The sequence below is a fragment of the Phocoena phocoena genome, chromosome 3, assembly GCF_963924675.1.
Source record: "Phocoena phocoena chromosome 3, mPhoPho1.1, whole genome shotgun sequence".
NCBI lineage: Eukaryota > Metazoa > Chordata > Mammalia > Artiodactyla > Phocoenidae > Phocoena > Phocoena phocoena.
Genome location: NC_089221.1, coordinates 147446574 through 147463569, shown reverse-complemented (window position 1 = coordinate 147463569; position 16996 = coordinate 147446574). Strand labels below are relative to the sequence as shown.

The following is a 16996-nucleotide window of genomic DNA, read 5'->3' as shown; positions in this document are numbered from 1 at the left end:
CTATGATATGAACTGAGGAAAACAGATTTCAACATTGGGTATCAGCAGCTACCTTAGGTTACAAATTTTTTTGAACTTTTTGATTGCCAGGTAAAAAACAGAGATAATTGCACATAAAGCAACTATACTGCTAATCCTGTGTATTTTATGTTGACCATTCCTTACACTAAACTTTTTTCTTACTTGTTCTCCAAGTTGTTGGAATCTGTACTGTGCAAAGATCATCTGCAGATTCATCTGCTGAACTGCCAATGAAGTCAAAGTTAAGGCAGTTGAGGACCAGTTTCAAGACTTGCATTACTAGGTTTTGTTGACCTTGATCCTGAAGGTTTAAAGGCTTGGCCAACACCTGAAAGAGGTTCAGAGTCAAATGAAACATTATGACATATGTCAATTAAAAGAATTTTAGTCAACTAATTTAAATAATTCTTCAGTTCCAAATTAAAATTAGTTAAAAAAAAATTTGCATAGTTATGTTGTATATATCAGGAAAAAACTGTAATATCACTATCAACAAAAATCTACAATAATAGATTAAATTTTCAAATTTAATCTTGTAAAATGGGGTTAAAACCTTTCATATTTAACTGCATACTGGAGATCACCTTCTAAAGTTGTAGGAAGTAACTTTAGGACAAATACTTTACACAGCACAAATGTATAAATGTACAGGATTCATTAGCTCAAAGGAGCAATTGGAACAAGCTGAAAATATAATATTCTTCAAGAAAAAGTAGGGGAGCTTCATGCATAAATGATACACATTCAGCTAACAAAGGTTCTCAGAGCTGTCTGAATGTGGGAGGACACTCACAAGCTCCTGGAGAACAATCCCGACCCCCTCAAAATGTTCATTCTGACACAACCAGAACAGATTATATCTCCTAGAGATACAATGTGAAATATTTGTGGAGGAAATGATAAGAAGCTTGGGATTCTGCTTCAAGAAAAACACAGAAAGAAATAAAGTGGTTAGTTAAGGATAGAGATGAAACAAGATTGGTCACGAGTTGTTAATGCTTATCTGGTTGCTGGGTCTAAGGGAGTTTATTATACTATTCGATCTTCTTGTATATATGTTAAAATTTTTCATACTAAAAGACAAATTTTTCAATAGAGGAACTTTCAGTCTGGCCTAGTGTGGCAGTTACCATGTTACTATATCACAGAATTTAAATAAGTAGAAACTAGTGATTAGTGGAACATACTTTGGGAAATGCTCTACTACACCAATTAACAAGCTTGAGTAGAATGAGGGAGTCCCTATATTACAAGAGAACACAATATAATTATGAATCATACTATGAACATACTAATGTTCAATAGGGCACTAAGTAGCAAATGGGAAAATATTATTTCCTAAAGAAATTATTAAAGTCAACTATTTTGGCTCAACTCTGAAAAAATATTGAGAAATGATGAATTAGGAAAACTTGCCGTCATTTCATTGTTCATCTGCACCCCATTAAAATATGGGCAGGGCAATACAGAGACTAAGTCTCAAATAGCTTCTGTAATAAGTAATCTACGGTAGGAAGATAATGAAACTACTGTCTAAAGACAAGTTACTAAATTCCCTTTGGATCTTACTTTATTATATCCCGACTAAATAAAAGTGAATTTTTTGGAACCGCTTATAGATTTGTGCAAATTAATTTGTACTTAAATTAAACGGGCACAGGGGAATTCATCTGAAATTCTTCTGAAACAGGATGCTGAATTATTAAGTAACTTACCTCTTTTAGAAGAGAGCATGCTAGCACTAAAATGTCTTTAAGAGAAGTGTCACGAAATGAGGTAGCTATTTTCCTGTGTTTTGCTGAAGGTCTAGAATAATCAACCTAAAAAGTTCAAGATGAATTTATTTAACCAGACTTGCCAAACAGCAAAGCAAAAATTTACTATGTAAGAAAAGGAATGAAAATAATGATTAAAGAATCATAAAGTATAGAGCTAAAAGAGCTTTTAAAAATCTACTAGTATAAGTGATTTGTTTAAGGTTACTCAAAGAGCTAATAATGGCAGAGCCACGACTAGAACCCAAGTTTCTGTATTGTTTTAATTCAGTGCTCTCTCTACAAACTATACTGATGCCAAAATTGAAAAGCAGAATTGATCATACTTTCAGAGGCAATATAAACACAGATTAGAAAATAATAGATACTATCAACTCCTGAGTCATGTATCATATTTCACATTAGGCAAGTAACAGCTTCCCTGTTCCTCAGGCTCCACCTATGAAATGGGAAATCTCTGACATAATCCTCAAATTCTAACATTCTGTGAATCAGCAAACTGAACCAGTTACAGAAAGATTCTTCTATATGAAAGTGACATTTCTATATATATCAGCTATGTCACTGATTCATGTATTTTGATATTCTAAAAAAAAAAACCAAGGCAGAAATTATAAATAATCAGAAATTTGATTTACTACATAACAGTATATTCCCCCTGAATATTTTATTAGTTAATAAAAAATAATTTTTAAGAATAAGTTTACTAAGACTAGTTCTTGAGCCTCTAATCTAAAATATAATATGGCAAAAACTATACTATTAGTACCATTAATATTTCCATTTATCACTAGGAAACAGCAAACAAAGCTGAAATCTGATACCCAAACAATTATTAATACCACAGGCTACAGTGGCTATAGCATTCATTTTGGTATCTGAAAGATGAAAATAAACCATTTTCCTTCCTGATATTTATAGATTTGAAAAAAGTAGTGAGATCAAAATTGATTATCTGACACTTCCTAAGCTCCATCATATTATACTTAAATACCACATTTACTTATAGAAACATGAAACATAACAGAAGTCCAAAGTGATTACAGAAAGCAGTTACTGGAATCTCTACCCACTATGTAAGATTCAAGTTAGCATTTCCAGCATTTCCCCCTTCTTTTAAATCAAACGTCTATCTCTCTCTCCTTCAATTGGTCTGTCTCTTCAGTTTCCCTCAATATATAAAAATTTCTCCTTAATACAAATTAATAATAGCATACAGCATTATAATCTCAACTTATGTACTCTTCACATATTATTTCACTAAATCCTCAAAACGAACCTGTGAGATATATATTATTCTCTTTTCACATACAAGAAAATTAAAGCTCACAGGCACACCATATCTATAACACTGAGGGAAGAACCTTGGGTTTACTGAGTACTTGTATGTACTAGGACCTGTGCTAGTAACTTATCTAATCTTAATAAGACCCAAGGAAAGTGTCATGATTGCTTTACAGATAGTGATATGTAAGTTTAAAGACATTAAGAAGTTTGGACAAAGCAGCAGGCAATAGAGCTAAAACACAAATCCAGGTCTTATTTCAGAGTTATCTTCAAGGCATACATGCTCACTCTACTTGGGTTATTTATTTAGATATCCAATTTTTTTGATAAGAGGGATTATGCATCCATTTTCTACTGCATAACTATGTCTCTACCATGTAGGCAAAGAATATTTTACTTCTTGATGATTATATTTTGAATATACTGCAGGAATACTAGACTTAGCTTCTACAAAAGCATGGTAACATATAATTCTAAATTTTTAAGAAACCTCAAGTTTAGATCTTTTTCTTAGAAGATACATCCTGTTATTGACCCTACATGAATTTACCTGGCTCACATTTGACAACTGTATTTGATTTTCATTATGCATTGTAGATCTCCCTATTGCCTGTTTCAGAAGTACTTAAGAAATGCTAGTTGAAGTTGTTAATGCTCTAAAATTAGGCTAACTAAAATGTCTCCACAGAAGCCATGTATTTTTTACCATACAAAGTCAAAATCACACTTCAGAGCTTGAAGCTTTCTTCAAAAGGTACCTAGTTCTACACAAGATAAGCGTGGAACATCTTGTGACAGAAAGTAAGAAAATGTTCAAAGGATGGTGAATAAATGTCAAATGAACAGAGATGCTAGCCTGAAAGGGTTCCTAATGGCCAAATTTGGGAAAATTTGGGCACCAAAATATAATGTAAGTAACAAACTATAACCTATTAAACAAAGTTAGAAACCAGGAATCCAAACTGATAGAAATAATAAATGAATAAATTAAAAGTTTAATGAGGAATAAGGTATTTTCAGAGTCTTAAACTACCTGCCCACAAAATACTCATTATTTACAAAGGGGAAAAGAATAAATGTACAATTGGAGAAGCCTGGTAGAGACCATCTTAGTCAAGTGACCAAAGTGAACATCATTAGTGATGTAACAAATCAAATCATGTGCTTCCTGAGATGAGACAACGAGAAAACCACAGATCAGCACATCAGCCCACCTGCAGCACTCAGAGCCAGACCTCTCAGCCAGCTGGGCCGGGACCAGCCCCAACAACCAGTACGCCTGCAGCAATCTTGGCCCAACCACAACAGGAGGGCACACACAGCCCACACAAAGGAGGAGGAGCACCTGGAGCACCCGGCTCTGGTGACCAGGGAGAGGGTACCACCGGGCCCCATAGAACCCCTTTTACGTTAAGACCACTGTTTGAAGACCAGGAGATGTAGCTGATACACCTACTACATAGAAACAAACACAGAGACTCAGACACAATGAGGAGGCAAAGGAATACCTTCCAATTGAAAGAATCAGACAAAACCCCAGGAAAGGAACTAAACAAAATGGAGATAAGCAACTTACCAGATAAAGCGTTCAAAGTAAGTGATAAAGATGCTCACCAAAATCGGGAGACAAATGGATGAACTCAGTGAGAACTTCAACAAAGAAATAGAAAATATAAAAAAGAACCAATAAGAACTGAAGAATACAATAACTGAAATGAGAAATATACTAGAGGGAATCAACAGCAGACTAGAGGAAGCAAAGGAATGGATCAGCAATCTGGAAGACAGGGTAGTTGAAATAACCCAATTGGAACTGCAAAAAGAAAAAAGTTTTTAAAAAATGAGGATAGCTTAAGGGACCTCTAAGACAACAACAAGCATACTAACAGTTGCATTATTATAGGGGTCCCAGAAGGAGAAGAGAGAAAGAAAAGAGCACAGAATGTATTTGAAGCCATAATTGCTGAAAACTTCCCTACCCTCAGTATCAAAAAAAAATCTGAATAAAAAACAGGCAGAGGACCTGAATAGACATTTTTCTAAGGAAAACACACGGAAGGCCAACAGACATATGAAAAAATGTTCAATATCACTAATCCTCAAGGAAATTCAAATCAAAACCACAGTGAGATATCACCTCATGTCTTTCAGAATGGCTATTATTAAATAGACAACAAATAAGTATTGGCAAGGACCTGGCAAAAAGGGAACCCTTGTGCACTGTTGGTGGGAATGTAAATTAGTATGGCTGCTATGGAAAATAGTATGGAAGGTCCTCAAAAAATTAAAAATATTGGGTTGGGCAAAAAGTTTGTTTGGGTTTTTCCATAAGATTTTTTTTTTTTTTTGGGCAAAAAGTTCGTTTGGGTTTTTTCCGTGGAAAAACCCAAACGAACTTTTTGGAGAACCCAATAGCACTACCATATGATCCAGCAATTCCACTTCTGGGTATTTACCCAAAGAAAACAAAAACACTAATTCAAAAAGATATATGCACCCCTATGTTCACTGCAACATCAATTACAATAGCCAAGATATGGAAGCTACCTAAGTGTCTATCAATAGATCAATGAATAGAGTATGTAGTATAAATACACACAATGGAATTACTCAGTCATTAAAAAAGAATGAAATCATGCTGTCTGCAATAACATGGGTGGACCTAGAAGGTATTATGCTAAGTGAAGTAAGTCAGATAGAGAAAGACAAATACCATCTGATTTCACTTATACATGGAATCTAGAAAAGAAAACAGAAAGACTCACGGATACAGAGAACAAACTGGTGGTTGCCAGAGAGGAGGGGGATGGGGGCTGGATGAAATAGGTGAAGAAGATTAATAGGTACAAACTTCCAGTTATAAAATAAATAAGTCTCAGGGATATAATGTACAGCATGAGGAATATAGTCAATAATATTTTAATAACTTTGGTGACAGGTGGTTACTAGACTTATGTGGTGATCAATTCATATATATATACATATATATATATATATGTATAAATGTCAAATCATTATGTTATACACCTGAAACTAATATTGTACGCCAACTGTACTTCAATTTTAAAAAAAGATGATAAAAAGTTCTTAAATATAAACAATAAATTCCCCTTTATTATAACATTATTCCATGTAAAACCCAACTTCTGCTTTTGTTCTGTTTAGAACCATGTTAAATACAAAAATGAACAGGAGCGGGTGAGGATGTGCTCAGCTGCTGAGTTCATAAAGGCGTTGGTGGGGGGTAAGCATAGCTTCTGCAAACTCTCCTTGTATGGGTGAAACCCATGCTAACAAGTAGCAAAGTGCCAAGTATCCTGTTCTTTGCTGAGTCAGGCTGTGTATCCATTATTGAGAATCAATTTACCAAACTGCTAAACTGCTTGTCTTTTTTGTGTAAGCAAATAAAGGCTTGTTCCACTTTTGCGTATAATTTACTTTTATGATTAGTATATTACTATATATACAGAGGATAAAAGGACGATCCTCCAATTGCCATGGAGAGAGGACCATGTCTAATTTCCTGTTCTTTGTAGTACTTTATATTGTTACTGTCATTTTCAGTAACAGTAAAAGTGTTCCAATACTTGATTATCCCACCAATAAAATAGACACCCCTCCCCCCCAAAAAAAGACTTGCTTATTCAGAGTTCTAAGCCACACAAAGATTTTACATCAAAGAAATGACATTACCTAGCAAACTTCATGTCACCATTAGATGGAAAGGCTTACCAGGTTCATTTCCTGAGTCAATTCTGAGAGGATTATTACTCCTATTATGCAGTGTTCCACAGTACCCTTTGGAGAAAAAAACAAGTTTAGCCTAAATGGAGACAAATGATTGGTTCTTAATGTGTAAACCAGGTAACATTTACAAGTAATTAAATACTGAAACATCACATTTTCTTAAAATAGATCTATTAAAATATATAGAAAAATCACTATGAGGTCCACAAATAATGTCAAGCTCATTTTTTTGAAGGATAAATTTAGGTATAGAGTTGAATGGGAAAAAAGCTCACCTACCTTAGAACTACATGATACTCTCTATAAAATGTTTTCAGCATGTAGGACTTACAATAAACTAAACCTCAAAATACAGGAGTGTAGTTTAATCCTTTTCATAAGGCCACGAATAAGAAAGAACAAAAAACAATTTTTAGCTCTGTAAATTTGCTTGAAGATAGATGCATTCAGTAAATAATCAATAACTTAGGAACTAATTTAAATCCCTCAACCTAATACCAGATAAGATCACTTATGCCCTTTTAATATTATTTAATAGTGCACGTATATGCATTTACTAAGGATCTATAATGAAGGCTTGTGAACTGCCCAATGCACTGAGTAAATACATGACTATCAATACAGTACGATGTTTTAATGTAATCAGCTTCCAATTTAATCTCAATAACTTCCTTCAAATCAAAATTCAGATTTTATACGCACATCACTAACAAATTACTCAACTGCAAAATCACATTGGAAGTATGAAAATAAAAAAATATAACATCCAATTATAGTATAATAATTTTAAAAAAGCAGTACAGATGATACACTTTTCAAGCCTTAATTTTATAGCTGGTCATTCCTTCTAACTATCACAGAATTTCACTAACACTGGGTCACTAGGTATAATTAAATTCAAATTATCTCAGAATAAAAAAATAAAAGAAACATCCATAATTTTTGCTTTTTTTTTTTTGATTGCACTGGGTCTTTGTTGCTGTGCACGGGCTTTCTCTAGCTGTGCCGGGCGGGGGCTACTCTTCGTTGTGGTGCGCGGGCTTTTCATTGCGGTGGCTTCTCTGGTTGTGGAGCATGGGCCCTAGGCGCGCGGGCTTCAGTAGTTGCGGCACGTGGGCTCGGTAGTTGCAGCACGTGGACTCTAGAGCACAGGCTCAGTAGTTGTGGTGCACGGGCTTAGTTGCTCCGTGGCATGTGGGATCTTCCCGGACCAGGGATCGAACCCGTATCCCCTGCATTGGCAGGTGGATTCTTAATCACTGCCCCACCAGGGAAGTCCAATTTTTGCATTTTAATTCTTTATGGCCCTTTAGGACAATCGGAACTCTATGATAAACTACAGATTTCACATTACTGAAGCATCCATCTTCTGTGTAAACCAGGCCAATGCTCCTTAACATGTCGTTCCCTGACCAACTGTTAGTCCATGAATCTGCTGGTAGTCTGCAAATTCGATTCTAATCTGAGAATGGTTTGATACTGGTCCATGACAAAAGAGTTTGCACCAAAATATAAAACAGATAAGTCACTAAGTACACTGTTCAGTTCAGCTGGCATATTTTTCATAGCAAGTCTCTCTCGATGACGGAAGCACCACGTTGATTTACATTCTGACATAAACCCCTTATCTTGCTGTGAACCAGCAATCTGAATAGCACTGTCCTAGATGACAGTAGTATCTCCTGGGTAGGTATGTAGAAAGGAGGCGTGTAAATGTTAGAAGTATGACAGCAATAAGGTTACAATAACAGAGAAAAGAAGATATACAAAATTTCAGGCCATTAAAAATTTAACAAATTTAAAATAATTTTTAGTACAAAATTCACAGAAGCTGTTATTAACCAAAGGAACCATGCGGTACTATTTTAGAGTACTAAAACACTAAGTCAGTTGTCTTTCTCATGACTGAAGGTTAGGTTAAGTCATATACCCAGAAAGCAAGTGCTTTTTTTGTGATACTGTAATAAACTTTGAAGAGAAAACATTTTCTGTTTCTTCTGGTCTTCCAAAACTGACAAAAGCACACTAAAGCCCAACTTAAGCTCAACTTATCAGTCATTGAAAAGGGAGCTTGAGAAATGTTAGCCAACAAGAATGATTTCATTTCATTCAGTTTTCAACCTTGATTTTATTTTAAAAGAACTCTGAAGTCTATTCTTGTTTACAGTGAGTGTGTGTGTGGATTCTTGATGAGCTGTGTACAATCTTAGTAAAGGACAAGAGAGGGGTGCTATTGTGTTAGTCAAAATTATATGCACAACTATAAAGTGAGAAACTCACGTGTCACTGAATAAATTATCCCTCTGTCCCACAGCAGATCTCCTCAGGGCTAAAAATACACTTATTCTTGTGATATTTTAGATAATCAAATATTTGTTAACCAGGATTTTAACAATATGAATAAAAGAGAAGCAGAATAGTCTAGTGTTTCATATTCTGAGGTTTCTAGCATTACAATGTATGATGGAGTTACATCTTACATAGGGATTAAATCTGACAGTTACTGTATAAGCAATAACATCTCAGAAAGTCCAAAAGGCCCCCTAATTGCCAATAAACCAACACTGAACATCTATTAATCCAAACTGCCAGTTTTTCCTTGAGAACTGTAACAGATCACTGCCTCTTCGGCAGAGCACCAACTAAGGTACTTTTCTTGCGATTAGGGATAACATTTGCATGAAAAAGTATGTATCTTTAAATATCTGAATCATACTGAGCAGGGCATGATGGTCATCCAAAGAGGCATACAGGAACAGAAAAGAGCAGATTTAAGTTTCCCATATCACACCCCACAACATAAAATACTATGTGGAATGGCAAGTGGAATCACTGGCACAGTTTAAATTAGTGTCCTCTTGCTTTTCTTTTTTCTTTTCTTTCTTTCTTTTTTTTCCTTTTCAGTCCTTTGTGTAAGTTAAATGTGAGTATGTTATAACTTTAATCATTTAGGTTAAAAACATTCTTGAGAATTTAGTATGACTCAATGTGGTATAATGTAAAAAATTTTTAAATATATATATCTTAAGTTAGAAAACCTGTTGAAGTACAAGCGCTATGCTTTACTAGATCACTATGCAATCCTATACAAATTACCTAACTTTTCTAAGCCTCAGTCTTCTCATTTACAAAATGTAATTCCCTTCACAGAGATGTAATTAGCATTAAATTAGATAATACATGAAAAACATTATATACATGTTTTGCATATATGCAATACAAAGACACACGTGGTTACAAATGACAACATATATTTTTGAAATTATAAAACATTATAATTTGCATTCTTCTGGTTTGGAAGTTATATGACATGATCCTCTTTTCCTGGCAATAAAAAATACAGGCTCCAGAGGATAAATAATAAACCATAATTAATATGGTTCTGGTAGCCACAAAACAAACAATTTAATTTTAAGAAAAGCAGTTTTCTAAACCAAAAAAACAACTACTGATGTTCTTATAATGTAATAATGCCTTCTTACCTGAAGAAACTTCTTCACATCAGCAATAATTTCTCTGAAGACAAACTGGTCTTTCTGAACCTCAAACCACCCCAATTTAGTAATTTTAGCAATGACTTGAATTAGAGCTTGGATGACAAAGGGAGCCAGCTTGGGTTGTGATGCCACATAATTAAGAATGTAGTTTCCTGTAAAAAAATATTGTGATCATTTGGACTATTCAGTAACTTAATGCGAATAATGTAAAAACAGGTAGTGATGACAACACATTCTTAGACAAAAAGTTAATCCCTTTCTCCAAGATATGTACTTATTTATATAGTCAGTTCTCCTATAAGGGTTATTTGGAAAAAGCAAATGTGTTCCAATTCAATTGATATATTAGGGGATAATATGAGTATAATGCGAATGTCACTTTCATTTTTGCATAATTTCATTCAGAAAGAAACACTAGGTGAATAACGAAAACGGCAACCAAGCCAAACGAACCAAGCCATACTCAAAATGCACGTATCTACTAGCTATCTCAGTTCATCTCATGTGTTATCAGACTCATCCCTTTTGGTGTTACAATTTCCATTCTATTTCAGATCACCTTCCTTCTACCTTCATAGTAACTCACAAATTTCAACACTTCAATGAGTTATTTGTTGAAGTGGGCCCCCTTCCACAAACTTCAGGTCTTCTTCAAGATAAAATGCTGTATTTATTCTATTTAGTATTTCTTAACCATTTAACATGTGTAAAACTCTACTATGTCTTTTATTAGATTTCTATCCTTTTTTTAATGTGTCATTGACAAAATGTTTCAATTTTATTTCCATAATCCCATTTCTCCAATAAGCCCTGTGGTTTTACTACATATCACTGCACAGCATAGTCACTTTTAGGAATACATATGTCATGTTATAGCAAAACTGACTACACACTATCTGGCTGTTTACACATGATCTTAGCCAAAAGGCCGAGAAGCGATATCTGGCTGTTTAAGTGGCAGAAAAGAATACAAATAATATAATGTGATAAAATAAGTACATAAGTTAAAGAAAGTACGAACAGAAGAGTAAAGCCTGGAATAAAGTTAATATACCCAAATCATTAAAAGTGGGTAGCAAATTCAGCTATGAGCTTCCTAATGGAGGAGTGATTGAGGTTACAAATGGGCCACAAAAGTCTATCAGAAAAACAGAAGAAAAAAAATTTTTAAAGGGAGAAGATTCCATTTCTACTTTGGCCCCAAAGGCCAGCATACCATTTGGGAAAAGAGTGAAGAAAAAGTCAATATTAATACTTCACTATTTAACTAAAAATAGCTTTAATGGAAACAACCCCAAAATCCAAGAACACTTTCAACAGCTGTTCTTGACAACTGTAATGAGAACCTTGATATAAAAAAGAAAAGTTCTCACGACTAGCACATTTCAACCTTAATTTTTATTAACATTAAAAATACACAGTTATACAAATAAAAACACTATTAAAAGAGATTTTCCTAGCATTAAGATAAATCTGAAAGAGGTTTCTGCTATGGATTAAAGTAATATGGTTCTCTTAAGCTTCATTACATGTAATCTTTTATTTCAATAACAAAACTTATGAAAATGACACTGCCTCCTAAACATAAAAGAAAATCTGGTTTATTTACTTCTATTATTTTTATTTTTAGTACCTTGAAAAATTTTAAACTGGAGGGAATGTGAGAAATCTATATGTAGGTAGTGGTAACCACTGGGAGGGTAATCTCAAAAATAATAAAACAACAAAACAGGAGACAAACCAAGTTTCACATTTAAGCTAGGTACCTGAAGTACACCTTCCCAAACTCCTTGAGCAAAGATACTAGCTAATAAGTTTATTATCTAAGGCAAAAATTTTTAATAGACTGTATTTCTGTTACTTTAGTTGAACGTTTTACATAAAATATTCTCACGTTATGCTTATTACATGACCTATAATAGTGTTCCAGTTTAATAAGCAAGAGCCAATGATAACAATCAAGTAAAACAACTGCAATCTAATCATCACCAGCCCAAGATAATAGGGAAAAGCCATACCAAGAAGAAAATGAAATGTTCAGAAAGACACATGGGAGAATGAAATAAACAGCTAGAAAAATTCCCCAACAAAAGTTAACAGAAACTTGGAACGCTATGCACTAGAGGCTCTTTGAGTGTCAAATGCATATATAATAACAACAATATTTAGCATTTATGAAACAAGTTAGAAATTACAAGTGCTTCCCAGAAAAAAAGCTTTATGTAGCTCTCACAGCAATGTGAAGATATTGCTATTATATTACTATAATTCTGTTTCCTAGGTAAAAAAATATGAAGGTCAAAGAGGTGAAACAACTTGTCACAGTGGCCAAATTGGGACTCTGAGTCAGGTTGTTTTGGTTTGAGTTTGTTTGTTTCCTGCTTTCAAATACTGGTCAAACCATATATTTTAGTAATAATTAGTAATTCAAAAACTCTAAGTCAAAACTGGTAGATAGTCTTTTGGAGTTTACTACCATTAGACTGAAACTTTAGGTATTACACATTATAGAAATTTAATATGAAATATTTTTGACTGATTAATTGAAGTCAAGTAAAATAATATGCCACAAAGTCTATCAGAAAACATACAAAAAGAATATAAAAGAAAGGGGAAAGACTCAATCTCTACTTTGGTCCCAAAGGCTAGCATGTTATTCAGGAAAAAAATGAAGAGAAGGTAAATACCTCAACATTTAACTACAAATGCTTTGATGGAAACAATTCCAAATGCTGTGAACACAAAAATTTGAGCTATAATCTATGCCTTGAGAGCTAGCTTATAAAATATTTGGAGAGACAGACAAAAAGAAACTACCACAAGAAGATCAATGTAAGACTTATGAGGTGAAGATGTGGAGAAACTGCAATGTTCACACATTGCTGCTGAGAACGCAAAATGGTATAGGCACTTTGAAACATAGTTGGACAGTTTTTTTTAAAGTTAAGCATAAACTTACCTATGACCCAGCAATTTCACTCCTAGGTATCTACTCAAGAGAAATGAAAACGTATATCCACACAAAGACTTGTATGTCAATGTTCATGGTAGCATTATTCACAGTGGCCCAAAAGCAAAAACAACCCATATGTTCATCAGGTAGTGAATGGATAACAAAATGTCACACATCTATACAAGCGAATATTATTCTATAATAAAAAAAATGAAATACACATGCTACAACATGGATGAACCTCAACAACATTTTTTGAAGTGAAAGAAGTTAGATGTAAAAAAACTACACATGATATGATTTTATTTATATGAAATATCCTCAGAAGGTCGATCTATACAGGCAGAAAACATCTTAGAGGTTGGTGGTATGGGAGCAGGACTAACTGTAAATGAGCATGGGGAGTTTGGAAGGGATGATGGGAATGTTCACACAACTCTGTAAATTTACTAAAAATCAAAAATTGTACACTTAAAACAAGTTAACTTTATGGTATATAAATTATACCTCAATAAAGCTGTTTGAAGAGGGGAGTCAGCAAGGAAGGAAAGAGGGAGGGAGGGATGGAGTGAAGGACAGAGAAAGGGAAGGAGAATTGACTGATTTATATAGGTAATTAAACTTAAGCTACACTTTTATTTGAATAGAAGATTAAAAGGACAGCATTCCAGGCTAGAGAAACAACATAAGAAAAGGCACCAAGGCAGAAATAACATGGCATGAGGAAAATACCTTCTGGTACAAATAGGCTAGTACCAATGAGATATAAGGCTACAAGGATGGGACGATCCATCAATTACAAGCTCATGAAAGGACTTGAACACCAGGCTGAGGAAATGGTATTTAATTGATGAGCGATGGTAAGCCATGGTTAATTATACTAATATAGGTAGAAAACAGTGTGCTGGACACAGAGAACAGGCAACAGAGTTAATGTTGGGAAATAATGAAATATGTAGTCTGGGACCGTATCATGAAAGAATGAGAATTTTAGAGTTGATGTAATAAAGGCAATGTGACTTTGAGGCAATCTTCACATTTTCCATTTTAACTGACATACCAATTATTCTATTGACACATGTCAGACATTTCATAACATTCTAATCTACTTGCAGAAGCAAGAGTAGTAACTCAAACCCAAGAAACTCATAAAGGAAACACATCATTTGTTGCTTGAAATTGTGTGGTAGGTTTCTACTTTTCTCTTTTTTCCGAATTTCCTTTAATGAGTGTACCTTTTTTTTTTTTTTAAGTATCCATTTAAAAAAGATAAGTGCAAGAGACAATCTGAATAGGCCCATATCTATTAAATTAACTGAGTCAATAATTAATAACCTTCCAAAACAGCAAGCACCAGGCCCAGATGGGTTCACTGATGAATTCTACCAAACATTTAAGAAAGAAATTCTACCAATTCTCTACAATCTCTTCCAGGAAAAAGAAGGAGAGGGAATTCCTCCTAACTCAATCTATGAGGTTGGCATTACCTTAACACCAAAACCAGACAAAAACATTACAAGAAAACTTGTAGTTGAGCCAATATCTCTCATCAATATAGAAACAAAAATCCTCAACAAATTATTAGCAAAGCAAATCCAACAATGTATAAAAAGAGTTATATACCACAACCAAGTGGCATTTATCCCAGGTATGCAAGCATTGTTCAACATTTTAAAATCAATTAATGCAGCCCATCACATCAATAGGCTAAAGAAGAAAAATCACATGATCATAATAGATACAAAAAAAGGATTTCAAAAATTCCAACTGCCATTCATGATAAAAACTCTCAACAAACCAGGAACAGAGGGGAACTTCCTCAACTTCATAAAGAACATCTACAAAAAACCACAGCTGATGAATAAAATCAAAGAAATTAATAAATGTAGAGATATTCCATGTTCGTGGACAGGAAGACTCAATGTTGTCGAGATGTCAGTTCTTCCAGAACTGATCTATAGATTCAATGCAATCCCAATCAAAATCCCAGAAAGTTATTATTTTTTTTTGGATATTGACAAATTGATTCTAAAGTTTATATAGAGAGGCAAAAGACCCAGAATAGCCCACACAATACTAAAGGAGAAGGACAAAGTTGGAGGTCTGACACTACCTAACTTTAATTTTTATAAAACTATAATAATCAAGACAGTGTGGTACTGGTGAAGGACAAATAGATCAATGGAACAGAATAGAGAACCCAGAAAGAGACTCCCATAAATACAGTCAACTGATCTTTGAAAAAGGAGCAAAGCTAATAAAACGGAGTAAAGACAGTCTTTTCAACAAATGGTGGCAGAACTGGACCTCCACATGCAAAAAAATGAATCTAAACACAGAACTTACACACTTCACAAAAATTAATTCAAAATGATCACAGCTCTAAATTTAAAATGCAAAACTATAAAAACTCCTAAAAGATAACAGGAATAAAATCTAGATGACCTTGGGTTTGGTGATGATTTTTTACAAACAACAACAAAGGCACAGTCCATGAAAGAAATACTTGATAAGGTGGACTTCTTTACAATTAAAAGCTTCTGCCCAAGAGAATGAGAAGACAAGCCACAAACTGGGAGAAAATCTTTGCAAAAGACCTATCTGATAAAGGACCATTTACTAAAATATACAGAGAATAAGAAAACAACAACCTGATTTAAAAATAAGCAAAAGACCTAAACAGTCACCCCATTAGAGAAAATATACAGACAACAAATAAGCATATGAAAAGATGTTCGACATCATATGTCATTAGGAAACTGTAAATTAAAAAACAGTAGGATTCTACTACACACCTATAAGAATGGTCAAAATCCAAAACACTGAAAACACCAAGTGCTAGCAAGGATGTGGAAGAATAGGAATTCTCATTCATTGCTGATGGGAATGCAAAACTGGTACAGCCCCTTTGGAAGGCAGTTTGGTGATTTCTTACAAATCTAAACATACTCTTACCATACAATCCAGCAATCACTCTCCTTGGTATTTACCCAAATGAAGTGAGAACTTATGTCCACACAAAAAACCTGCTTTATAGCAGCTTTATTCGTAATTGCCAAAACTTGGAAGCAATGAAGGTGTGTACTTCAAAAGGTGAACAGATAAACTGTGGTACATCCAGACAACGGCACATCAGTCAGCATTAAAAAGAAATGATCGGGCTTCCCTGGTGGCGCAGTGGTTAAGAATCTGCCTGCCAATGCAGGGGACACTGGTTCGAGCCCTAGCCCGGGAAGATCCCACATGCCGCGAACAACTAAGTCTGTGGGCCACAACTACTGAGCCTGTGCTCCGCCATAAGAGGAGCCACCGCGATGAGAAGCCTGTGCACTGCAGCAAAGAGTAGCTGCCGCTCACCGCAAAGTAGAGAAAAGCCCGGGTGCAGCAACAAAGACCCAGTGCAGCCAAAAATAAAATAAATAAAATAAATAAATTTTTTTAAAAAAAGAAAGAAAAGAAATGATCTACCAAGCCATGATAAAACATGGAGAACCTTAAATGCATATTACTAAGTAAAAGAAGCCAATCTGAAAAGGCTACACACTGTATAATTTCAACTACATGCATTCTGGAAAAGGCAAAACTATGGAAACAGTAAAAAAGATCAGTGGTCGCCAGGAGTTAGAGGGGAGGGAGGGATGCATAGTTGGAACACAGTGGCTTTTTAGGGCAGTGAAACTATTCTGTATAATACTATAACGGGGGATATGTGTCAT

At 34.5% G+C, this 16996-nt stretch overlaps 1 protein-coding gene across 1 annotated transcript in view; it reads right to left on the bottom strand.

Annotated features, from left to right (window-relative positions):
• RANBP17 (RAN binding protein 17) overlaps positions 1-16996 on the bottom strand; it is a 316069-nt gene that overhangs the window by 283189 nt on the left and 15884 nt on the right. Inside the window, exons 4-7 of the mRNA XM_065873435.1 lie at positions 10313-10479; positions 6816-6881; positions 1737-1841; positions 184-349 (exon numbers count right to left, since the gene is read on the bottom strand). Of these exons, the coding sequence (XP_065729507.1) occupies positions 184-349; positions 1737-1841; positions 6816-6881; positions 10313-10479 (504 nt within the window). The remainder of the gene's footprint in view (positions 1-183; positions 350-1736; positions 1842-6815; positions 6882-10312; positions 10480-16996) is intronic.